At 44.5% G+C, this 12,701-nt stretch overlaps 1 protein-coding gene across 1 annotated transcript in view; it reads left to right on the forward strand.

Moving 5' to 3' along the window:
* WDR1 (WD repeat domain 1) overlaps positions 1-12,701 on the forward strand; it is a 347,127-nt gene that overhangs the window by 188,794 nt on the left and 145,632 nt on the right. The window contains exon 11 of the mRNA XM_078678473.1: positions 4,068-4,155. Coding sequence (XP_078534599.1) covers positions 4,068-4,155 — 88 coding nt within the window. The remainder of the gene's footprint in view (positions 1-4,067; positions 4,156-12,701) is intronic.

Here is a 12,701-nt window from a genome sequence, read left to right on the forward strand (position 1 = left end):
ATATATATAACCACAGTAACTGGACAACGTGCAGGTAGGAGGGTGAACTTATTTCTCACCTTTGTAACGTCTGGCTTTGGACTCAGTTTGTAGGTTATAACGTTAAGTATATTGTTCCAAATTTGTGATAAGCATCAAAAGCGGAAGTAGGCACATATTGTATGATCTATAATACAAATAGAAAATGAACACAACTACCGTCCCATGGGTAACAATAAACCAGGCTACTCATAAGCACTATATTCTCTTATTTGTAATGCTGAGAGGCGCTCCTTAGGTCGGACAATCTGAGTTTTTTAAGATAGATCCATCGCCCTTATAATCTAAGATTGTGGGCTCAAAGAGCATCATCACTCCTTCATTTACCCCGGAGTCACCTCAAATTAAAGTAGCACAGGGTTCATTATTTCAAGTATATGTAAAACCACACGAGTCCATGAGTAGCTACTTCTTCCAAGAGCTTTATAATAAATGGTTCATGTTGTGAAGTCTGTTAAGAGTAAACAATCGGGACACCATTGTAGTATGTCTATAAAGAAAAAAGATGACAAGGACCATGTTATACCTTGGATCAAGAAAGTACAGAACCACTACCTCAGATTTGTTGCGAGATACAGCAAGATTACCCACCGTAAGTGGCCACTGAATCGCGCAAGACTAAATCAACTAAAGTCCAATTAAGAGTAACGAGAAATAATCGCTTCAAAAGTTGCACGCATGATGTGTATATAATATCTCCAAATATATAGGAACACATATCATATCTAAAGGAACAGGCTCTGCTGACACATTAACATATGCGACACAACTAACAAGAAACGAAGCCCCATTGCATAAAGAAGGGCAGGAATGGTGTACATGCAGTACTAACTCCAGGTGTAAATGACAAGTGTCCCATTGAAGGGGGCAATCACGTGGACCTATAAACATAAGCATCACTGTGTGTGGTGCCTCTAAAGCAGTACTGTAACGTACACTATGTAAGAGTTGATGATATAGGTCACTAAGTGTCAACAGTGCAAGAAGGTGATGGGAGGCACAGAGTAATGTGCACTACGTGATGCAACAATGGATGACTAAAAGTAAAACCACAGACAGATAAAAAGTGAAAAAAGTGCACACTATAAAAATGGAACACCCGGAAAGCATAAGAGTACTACACGTAGAGGGATCTGTGTCAATAGAACGGTTCCAAAGAGGCAAATACGGGTTCGCTGGCAACTTCGAGTCAGTTAACTCCATTGCAAGTGTTCCGCGGAACGTGGCATTCAAGCATGCACATCCTATATTAGCAAAATGAAGCACTAACAGTACTAGCAAAGTTATTTAACTAAATGACTCTCGCTTGGCCAAATAGAACCGGGCCAGGAGCACAGGTCGTCTAACCATCACGCGTAAGAGTGTCTCTCATTGTAAAAAAACGTACCTTTACGGAGCTAAAAGTTCAGGACTCTGCATGGTCACCGGGATATTTGAAGCAGAGGCGTCATTATTTAAAGCACGCACGATGCTGTGTCGACGGGTCACTTGTGCTTTAGAGGATAACAAACACGGAGAGAGGACAACGCTGAAAGATGAAAAGAGCTAAGAGGTCCGGGAATCTTATCGTTCCCAAAGCTCATCATACGTTGCTTAGCTTCATGGTATATATGATGGGTTAGTAAACACAAACGAGCATTTGCCGCGCAGCAGTAAAAGTAACGCCGTGAAAGCGATAGTCATTGTGATCACTCTGAAAGCGAAAGTGATCGCGATGACATGCTAAAGCACGCTAGGGATGCGCGCGCAGCAGCATGCTTGCTTGTGCACGTGACCGTAAGCTGGTGGTCACTTTGGTAGCACTTTTAAAAGCAGCTTTTAAATGTCTCGCCAGACTAGCGCAAGTGCTGGATCAGGCGAGACCTAAAAACAAGCGCTGTCCCGAAAGTGAAAGAGGACTGCACTGCAGCCTGAGCATTGGGATCTTTGGTCTTTATGGGGCCATGTGTTTCTAATTAGAAACACATGGCCCCATAATGATAAGAAAGTGCTTTGTGACAGACGCAAAGTAGGCAAGCCAGGCCGCCTGGGCCAGCACAAAAAGCGAAAGGGAGGCAACCCAAGCACCTAATTTCCAATGGGAGGCCACCGTTTAACATAAACGGTGACTCCAGCCAATGGAAATAAGGTGCGGGGCTTCAAACCCTTTTCTGAAACTCCTCATTTACAATAAATCTCGCTGCGCATGTGCGCAGCAATGCTAGGCGAGACCTAAACAGTACACCACTTACTTTAATTATCCCTGGCATCTAGTGATCTTTCTGCCTTTTGCCTCGGGTGCAAAACATGCAGACTGATCTTCCATGATGGGGTTGCCCTCCTGGGCGCTCCCTACGCAGATATGCACTAGGGAGAAGGCATAACATTGTCCACTTTTCAGTGGTGCCTGTCTCGCTGGGTATGGGGCTAAAAGCACCGGTCAAAAGAAACCTTTTGGCTCCAAATGGCACAGACTGGTTTCACTTTCAATCCGTGTAACATCCGCATGCTGCATATCCTGCTAAATTGAAATAGAAAAACAATATTCTCTACCCTTTAGGGAAGCTTCCCTCTTATCTCAACATAATTGTTGTAAAAAGATGATCCTTCTGATGCTCGTACTAAAACGATTTCCTATAGCACTACAGTGGTCGAACTATTCATGTCCACTGCGTTATGAAGTACTGTGGTGGACGTGAATGTTTCGTCCACTCCAGTTAAGAGATTAAAGGTATATGGGCTTACTGAGCAGTGTCTAGTAGTTTTTTGTTACAAAGCCTTGATATCTTTCTCATAGGTTATATTTTATTTAGAAAAAATTGGGATAGTCATGTGCATCTAAGCAACAATCCTAAATCAATAGCTAAGCGATGACGACTTTTATATGGTAATCTGAGCGATAAAATGAAGGCACTTTAAGTGTGTAGTGTCTGTATTTCATTGAATGCCATTAAAAATCCTTCATAGATAAACCTGTGTTTCTAAATCAACAAATTACCTGCCAATCCTTTTTAATACTGGGTCCATGGATCTACAAATGGGTTTTTGAGTCCAACACATTTTCTTAAGGGGCAATGAATTATCAATTTTTACTTTTTGCCTTATTCAGAATCTGATTAATTCCTACACATGTCATTAAACTTGCATCAAATGTGCTTTTGCTAGTCCGCGATTAGCTTACTGTTTTATCATGCTTTAACTTTATTACTAGCTTAATTTTCTCTGATGGTGAGTACAAATCTGCTGGCATTTTTTTCCATCGTATTTTTCTCATTTGTTCTTTGAATTCCGCCAGGGTCAAATGAGAACAGTCGGACTCTTATTCAAATTAACCCCGCATGGATCAATGTATAACTTGGTCGTTTTGCAGGTTTACACTTCCAGAGCTTTGATACAGGGCTCTCGCTTTTATTTCAAGTATTCAATCTATATAACTATATATTATGTGAGGCCTGGTAAAGTCCTCTATTGTTCCTATTCTAGTGGTTGAAATATGCAGACTCCTGTAATGACGTTCATTAGCCAATGTGAAAAGATCGTTGTCTACACTAAGTATTTAGATACAGTCCTGGCCAGATATAGTAATAGACGGTCACTTATATACGATGCATGAAGGGTTTCTAGTTCTTTCACTCTGTGAAGTAAATATGTTTGGATTTTATATATTTATGACTAGACTAATATATTTTTCCTAACAAAATAAGAAAAATTACTTACTGATCTGTGCTTTAAAACCAATTAGACAGAACAGCGCTTGGCAAGCCAGTGTGTGACAGCTATTTTGAACATGTGGCTACAGTTTGTAGCAATGTACGTTGACAATCTTATCAATGTTGCCCATATTAGTGTTCAAAGTATTTCAAATGTGCTAATGCCTCATTCCTTTCTTTGTTTTGCTGCAGACCATTCGAACACTGCTGAGAACCATAATAATGCCCTTTTAAAATGATGTGTTATTTAATTGACATATTACATAATGTTCCATTAGCGCAAAAAGTAAATCTTATGCTTGAAGGCAAATAAGATTGTACCTTTCTTGTTTATTTCAGTGGCCAGGGTACTACAAAATTGGATGTTCAGCCAAAAACCTTAGCAGTTGGTCCCAATGGTTATACTGTAGTGCTGTGCATTGGGCAGGTAGGAGTCCTTTATGTTTCTTTTTGTATAATACACACGCATATTCTGGTCTGAGATCAAGCAGATTTATTTGTTCTTAATTACGCTTGTGCACAGTTTCTTAAGATTAACCTGCCAAGGTGAGAAGAGTTTTATTTATTTCACTGTCATAACTTTACCTACTTCAATTCACCTGCACTTTCAAGATTCTGCATGTAGTATATGTTAAGATGGAAAAATCATAAACCCTATTTTTCTTCAGAATTCTCCTTTAAAGCGTTCTTGCAGGCACCATTTTAAAAATGTGGTTGTGAAATTCTAGTTTGCTATATCAGCAAAACCGTCTGGAAAAATTATAAATTTGAGCTTACTTTAATGGTGATATACTGGGATGGTGACATCCAGGGGCTGCATACCACAAAAGTTCCCCAGAGGTGCAACGGGCGTTTGCGCCCACTTTGTGTGCCCCAGGGCACTTTGGTTTTACAGAAGGGGCTGCAGATGCTTGTGCTGGCCCTTCTGTAATACCGATAGCGCTGGCGCACATAAAGCACCACCGCTATCTTCAAGGGGTGTTCCCTCATTTGCATGGGTGCGTGTCCCATGCAAATAAGGGGATCCCTTTGCCTCTGCGTCTCCATCACAGATACAGCGGCAAAGAAGCTCTCAGGTGGCACATTTACAGTGCGCATCCTAAAAGATGGCGCACTGTCAGTACTCCCCCTGAGAGCAGCTCCCTGTAGGGAATGAAAGGGGCTCCTATCTCCTTGAAGGCGGGTGCAGCTGCTGATTGCATCTGCCTGCAAGGGGATCACTAATCCCCTTTAAAAGTGCAGTCGGGTTGCCACCTGTACTGTGAGAACACAGAGTGGCTTAAAAGCAGCCGCTCTGTAGGGGCAGTGAAAGTTTGCGGCTGCCATGGGTCAGCGCATTCACCATAATGCGGCGCATTTTCCCAGACCAAACTCTTGTGGAGGGATTGCAGTTCCTAGATTTGCGATTATTAATCCACTCCTGCAATTTTCCTCAACTGACATTTGGCCGGTAATATGTACTGAAAAAGGTCCAAAATCTGCATGCAATTTATAATTTTCATTAGGAAAACTCAAAATTGAATGTCTTTACTGTACCCAGTAAATACATCATAATACCACCCAATATTTGGCCTACTTGAAATCAGGGCTTTGGCGTTGTACAACTGTGAGCCAGTGGCGTGGTGCCTGTGTTTTATACTTTGAAAAAATATATATGTATGTCTAGATACATAATTGTCTATATATTTTTTTCATGTATTGACATTTATCATATACATACATGTTAAAGCATTTAGATACTTGTCTGAATTCAATCTAACTTGTATTTCCATCAAGAAACCTTGCAATATCATTAAGCCTGCATGTCCATCGGGTTATATCGGATATGCCATGTGTTAAAATTAAACCAATTCAATATCGGATATGCCATGTGTTAAAATTAAACCAATTCAAAAACTACAAACTGCTCTGTAGGGGATAGTGTCTTTGGTGTGTATATGTTAACGGGAGAGGTTCTCCAGGGCTATTGCTGCAGTGGGGGCGGGGGGGGAGAGCAGATACCCCCCCCCCCCAATCCACCAGCTGTCAATTTCCCCATCACGCAGGAGTGAGTGATTCAAGGTGTCCTTCCATATTGTGCTCCTGTCAACAGCGAATGAGTTGCTCCAAACCTCCAGGTCTCATCGGCGGGATGCCCCAAGGGGAGAATTTTCAAGTTCACGGTCTTCCTGTAAGGTCACCAGCTTGGCTTGAGGTATCCAAGGGATGTTCGCACTAGTCTACCACTTCCGACCACAAATCTGCTATCGGTCTTATGTGCACTCCCCAGGACTCCTCTCTTGGTAGTGCTCTCTCCTCCGCATGAGCCCACAAGGTGACATTTCCATTCCATTGCTGTGCACCTATTGGCCACTGTTAGAAATGGGGTCTCCAGTTGGGAAGGGTTTGCACCTTTGTCCAAGTAGGGACCCTTCTTCCTAGTCAGGGTAAGGGGTAAACACTATTAAAATAACCCCTGCTCACTCCCTTGGTAGTGTGGCACGAGCAGACAGGCTTATCTCCAAGGCAGTGTGTAAAGGATTTGTGAACACATACAGTAATACAGTGAAAACACAAATGAACACCACACCAGTTTAGAAAAAAAAAAGTAATCTTTATCTAAACCAAAATGACAAATCTCCACAATACAGTACTAAAAATATGATTCTTAAAAGGTAGAAACAGTTCTGTCCCAAGAATACCTTGGATGCGGTTAAAAATGCAAGCAGAAAGGGTCGCAGGGAAGGTGATGCGTCCGTTCCTTACACTCAGGGAAGCTGATGCGTCGGTTCCTTGCTCCGGGGGAGGTGATGCGTCTGTTCCTTACTGGAGAGGAGGTGATGCGTTAGTTTCTTATTGAGTGGGGAAGTGATGCATCGGTCTCTTACTGCTTACCCCAATGATGAAACAGACTTAATGTTTCGATGCACAGCATGACGATCTGGTATGAAGCGATGCGTGAAGACCCGGAATGCGCTGCAATGGTTTCAGCCGCGTTCCCCTCAATGCTTCTGTCCTGATTCGTTGCACGGCAGACACTTCAGCCGCAAGCAGGCGCCACGTCGATTCTGCCGCGGCGATGTGTCGTAAAATTCTTCTGGCACCGCTGCGATGCGGCGGAAACAGGCGATGCATTTATTTCACAGTTCTAGCAGTTTCCAGTCCCAAAACAACCTCCAGAGGTCCAGAACACTGGCAGGCACCTCTCAGCAGGTCAGAACTCCCAGTAAAGTAGTTCAGTGGGGCCTGGGGCGACGTCTTCATGTCCCTGAGTCTTCAGAACAGGAGGCAAGCTCTATTTCAAGCCCTTGGAGATCTTCCTCAAGCAGGGGACAGAACGTAGCCACTGCAGGCCAACCCCAGACAGCAAACAGCAAAGGGGCAGTACTCCTCCTCAGTTCTCCAGCTCTTCTCCTTGGCAAAGGTTCCTCTTGATTACCAGAAGTGATATTTGAAGTCTTTTCTATCCTTGAGACTTCCAACAGGAGGCAAGCTCTACTTCAAGCCCTTGGAGAAAGGTCTAACAGCAGGATGGTGAATGCACAGTCCAGTCCCTTCCCTACCCAAGACAGAAGAAACCACTGCAGGCAAACCCCAAAAGCACACCGCACAGGGGCAGTACTTCTCCTCCAGGTTTCCCGGTCCTACTTCCTGGCAGGTTCCTTAGTTCAGCTGTAACCTAAAGTTCAGGGGCCTGTGCCCCACTCTTTATAGCACAAATTCCTTTGTTCTCTGTTGGCAGACAAGCTCTTTGTCCAGCAAAAACCACTTCTGTCCCCTCTGGTGCTGCTGCCTGGCTAGAGGTGGAGACCGCATTGTCCAAGGCAGACCAGGCCCATTCAGGTGTGAAAGAAATTGTCTGAGAGAATGCATATCCCAGTCCCTGTCATTCAAAAGCCAGACAGTCAATCTGCAAACCAGCAGAGGCACACATGATGGCTAAGCAAGAAAATACCCACTTCCTTAAAGTGGTATTTTCAAACACACAATGTAAATCATATTTGCTAAAAGATGCATTTTTATATTCAGAGTTCAGGCATACTAAACTCAATTTTTCCATCTTGTCCCAATGGGAAGTTATATTTATAACATGTTATAAATAAACTCCCATTCAATCCTATGGGACAGATAGCCTTTCAATAGTGAAAAACGAAATAGGCAGTATTTCACTATCCGTATATGCTACACACACCGGGGCATGCCATACCATTCACATACACTGCACCCTGCCCATGGGGTACCTTGGGGGTGATTCACATGTAAGGAAAGGGAAGGTTAGGGTCTGGCAAGTGGTTGCACTTGCTAGGTCGGCATGGCAGTATCACACTGCGTACAGACATTGCGGGAGCAGGTGTGAGATTCGATTAGCTTTATTTGATTTTAGTAAAAAAAAAAATCATAAAAGCAACAACAATACAAAAAAATACACCAATACATTAATACATTTCATTTCATAAAAAGATTTTAGATGAATTTAAAAATAAATTAAATCAATAGAATGAATCGGCTAATCAGTATACAAAATGGAGCGTGAACAAGTTGATAAAGCAAAAGAAAGGTGGCCACTCAATACAAGACCAATTCTTGCCGTAATTACTCTATGTTGTCTAACATTATCACGGGACATATAGTGTTCTGGGGTAAAATTCACTTAAAGTCCAAACTGATATGGGACCATCCGCTATTTGTGGCTGCCAGGATTGCAGGTATGGTACGACATCTTTATTTCTAAACTTTACAAGTACCAAGTCGCCCGCAGTGTTTTTTACGAGAGGTCCTAACCAGCCCACCCTTCGGACACTTAATATAGTCCCGTCTAAATTGGAGGGCAGAGGTCTATTTTTGGTGAGCCAGTACACTACCTTATTCCTTAGGTCTTGCTGTCTCAAGTTTTCCCTTTGGGAGTTCAGGTATTCCTGAGAGGACACACACAATGGGAGCTGCCTCTGGTGGCAGATGTAGGTGGTTAGTTTTGTGAGGTAATGTGTCATGACTAGACACTGTTCTTTTATGAGATGACTTGTCTTTATTCTGGCCAGCCCTAAGGTAAAAAGATTGTGGTGGCATAGCGGCTTTAAATGTATGTATGTATTGCGACTTATATAGCGCACGTATCACCCGAAGGCATCAAGGCGCTTGCTTAGGGAACCCGTCCTGGTATTCCCCTGTGAGATACCCCGGCAGGGTATCCACAAGGTGAAAGCCAGGCATCCCGCCGCGAGGGGCCGTAGTGGAGATTAAGCAAGCTATTGCCCAGAGTCGCAGAGTGTGACCCCGTGAGTCGAGTAGGCACCGGAGTGAGAATTGTCGAGTCCGTGGAATTTTTGAGCCCAAGACCCGCCGAGGCGGGGAATCGAACCCTGGTCCATGGCCGATCTCAGCTTCCGGGTCTGCCGCCTCTAACCACTGAGCCACGCTTCTCCACAAGGGATATTGACAGATTTCATATGTGGGGCAGCTGGTTGTATACTGGAAATCTTACTTTGTGTGGTGGAGATTGGCGTATCTATAGGGGCTAGATTCTGTGATTGTACGAGTCCTCCCATAGTTTTAGTAACTATTGACTTAACTTTTATAGCTTCATCGACTCCCCTGAGCCTGTCCTCTAAGCTAGTCATTTTATCAATCAGCGGAGTTATGATTGACTTCATCATGGTTTCGAGCTCCAACAATAGGGAGGCCTGTGTGGGTGTTTTCGGAGTCGCAGTACTAAGAGTATTGCGTAAAGGTGGATTACGATATGTTTTTTGTAATTTGGCCTGACTGCCCGTATGTTTAGCCTCATCTCTCTTCCTTTTAGCGGAGTGCACCTGGTTGGGGATTACCGATAGTTTGCTGTTGGTTGTATTATGTGGGGCGTTACCTGTGGAATGGGAGTTGATTGGGAAGAGCAGCTAGACCCATGTTTAGGCGTAGATATTAGGGAAATTGGAGCTTTTTCTGGAACCAAGGGGACGTAAGAGGATTTGCACAATTGATTAAGTTCATCCATTAATGATATTGCCGGGGCTATGTTAGCAATCTGAGGCGGAGAACCCAGAGCGAAAGAGCTGTCTAGAACTGGGGATCGTTCTATTCTATCTAGATCACTTGCAATGGGCAGTATAACACGCTTAAAGTACAAATCCATTGTTCCCCTATGCAGGTCACCCTGGGAGGAGAGGTTTATTAGGTCCGCTTTGCAAGTCATAGTGTAGCGGCTATCACCAATAACGAAGTGTTGTACTACGGCAATAACGTGAACCTTGGAAGGGGCCTATTAGAAGGACCGGAAGTAGTCAATGGGGAACAGTACCTTTGATCAATGTTCCTGGAGTATTGGCATCAGAACTAAGGGGGGTGACCCGACCCGGCCTCCTCTGGCCTTTGATGGCCGCAGATGGCCCCGCCCTTGTCCCGGGCTTCTCCCGCGCGCTCTTCCGTGCGCTCCCTGACCCAATGGTCAAACTTAAAACGTCGTTGGGGGGCGGTGCCTGAGCCCTGCTGCAGGTGTGGGCTCAGGGTGACTCCTGGGAGGTGTAGTCCGTGTAACATTAGATGCGCGTGAACCTTGCGCAGCGTCCCAGGCCCCTCTGGAAAAGAAGACACACGATCCGTGCCGGATAACAGAGAGGAGGGAGAGCCAGCAGAAATGCTCCCTCTTGCAGCAAACAGCCCACTTCCTAACCTCGGCGCTGCGGCACCCGCGGAGCGGGTGCGGCGAGGTAATTAAAGGTGTCGTTGGGGGGGCGGTGCCTGAGCCCTGCTGCAGGTGTGGGCTCAGGGTGACTCCTGGGAGGTGTAGTCCGTGTAACATTAGATGCGCGTGAACCTTGCGCAGCGTCCCAGGCCCCTCGGGAAAAGAAGACACACGATCCGTGCCGGATAACAGAGAGGAGGGAGAGCCTTCAGAAATGCTCCCTCTTGCAGCAAACAGCCCACTTCCTAACCTCGGCGCTGCAGGTGTGAGTTACATTTACAGGCTGCTCATGTGGGTGGCACAATCAGTGCTGCAGGCCCTGGGCACACACAGTGCACTGTACTAAAGACTTACAAGTAAATCAGATATGCCAATCATGAAATCATCAATCCATCATAACAATTTACAGGGAGAGCATATGCACTTTAGCACTGATCACCAGTGGTAAAGTGCTCCGAGGTAAAACCAACAAAAACAGGGCAGAAACAGAAAACCAAAAAGTCTGGGGATGAACCCGCTGGATAAGCCAGGTCTAACAGCTAGGATTAGTTCCAGGTCAAGGAACATATTTCCAGCCTTATTGGGTTTGGGTTGTGAAGATTCTCCAATAAACCCACCTCAATAGTGCGCTCTAGTGTCCTAATTAGGATCCTGTTAAGTCTTGTCAGGATTGTTTCCCCCCACCCCCCACCCCCCCCAATTACATCTGAAATTAGGTCACTCCCATGTTATATGCCCAACGTCCACATCCAAAGTTCGACAGCGTGGGGACCTGCCAGGTTCGCCCCTATATATGACCCTGATTTTGTGCGGGATCAAGTACGTCATGTGCGTGTAGTTGAACTGTATATATTTGAGGCGGATGTTGCGGGACACCTTCTGTGGATTTACTAGTAATCAGCCCCATTCTGTCTGGAGTTTGCAGCCCTGCTCAGTGCTCCATTGGATTCTAAGGGCATCCAGCGATTTCCTGGCCTGTGCCCTATTTAACCATATGACCAGGTGTCTGCCGGACCCAATTGTTCATATCACCCGTTCCCCATAACTCCAGAAACTTTTGTGAAAGTGCTTCATACATTAGGAACTGGCCCAGAGGCAGTCAGTTCTGACAGTGGGATAAGTGTTGATGCAGCGGGTTACCAACCTGCCTTATTCAAACGCCATATATTCATCTGGGCCCACAAACACATTCACTCACATAGGCTGGTCAACACCGCTGGTGGGGGGTGGGGGGCATGAGGGTCAATTTCTATGAGGGTTTTACCAATCCCCTATTATATTTACTGATCCGAAACCCTCCCTTTAATCAGTAGATCTTTGTTTTAGTTGAGAAGTAATAGATATGACCTAAATTCATTTAACTTATTCATTTTAAATAATAACAAACTCTGGAAATTTTAAAAATGTTTTTTCTAATTGATTTATATGAGCAACACAAATTTTGTGTCCACTCCATCATATCCTGAGAAAACAAGTTCAATTTAGTATTCTATTAAATGAGATTTCATGACGACAAATACCCTATGAGAGGAGGGAGAGAAAGAAGTACATTGACACAAGCAAAGATTATATTTACCTAGGATGATGCAAAAATCAGACCCCTCTAGCCAAGAGTTAATGGGCCCCTTATAAAGTACAGGATGACCGATACTTCAGGATTGGTTCAGGACAGGATAGAAGGCCTTTTCTGGATTAGAAGCCTGCGTCTCACCCCTCTCTTACACTAACTTCCTCCTCGATTCGTCCGCGATCATCTTCCAATTCTATTACGTACTCGATTCTTTCACGATCTTCTAATTCTATTTCGCTCAGAAATTCTGAGTCTGCTTCTTCGGGTATTAGATCAGCATTCGGACAGCATCTCGGTCTCAGCGTTCAGCAGCACCGGACCGGTCTAATCTAACTACCCCAATTATACTTTCCTAATGGCATGTACCACCCCTAAATATTTCAGCTTTATGAAACTCCTATGTTCGAGGCATATGGGCTGCAGATGGTACATTTATGAATAGATCGCCATCTGGTGTTGGGCTCGGATGATTGCACTTGTTTTTCTCTTGGAGAAGTCTTTTGTCGTCACAAGACCGATGACTCCTCCTTTGGGTGCTAGTGCGCATGGGCATCGGCTCCATCCTTAGATTGTTTTTTTCCGCCATCGGGTTTGGATGAGGATCGAAGCGCTCCAGATCGACTTCGAGAAAAGAGTTATATTTCGGCACGTAATCCCTTTCCAATTCGACGGTATTGTTATCGAGCGCGAGTACATTTCCATTTTGACGCGCTTCGACGTCAATAACAAAATTTCCAACTTCTAC

This window comes from Lissotriton helveticus, chromosome 2_2 (genome assembly GCF_964261635.1).
Source record: "Lissotriton helveticus chromosome 2_2, aLisHel1.1, whole genome shotgun sequence".
Taxonomy (NCBI): Eukaryota; Metazoa; Chordata; class Amphibia; order Caudata; family Salamandridae; genus Lissotriton; species Lissotriton helveticus.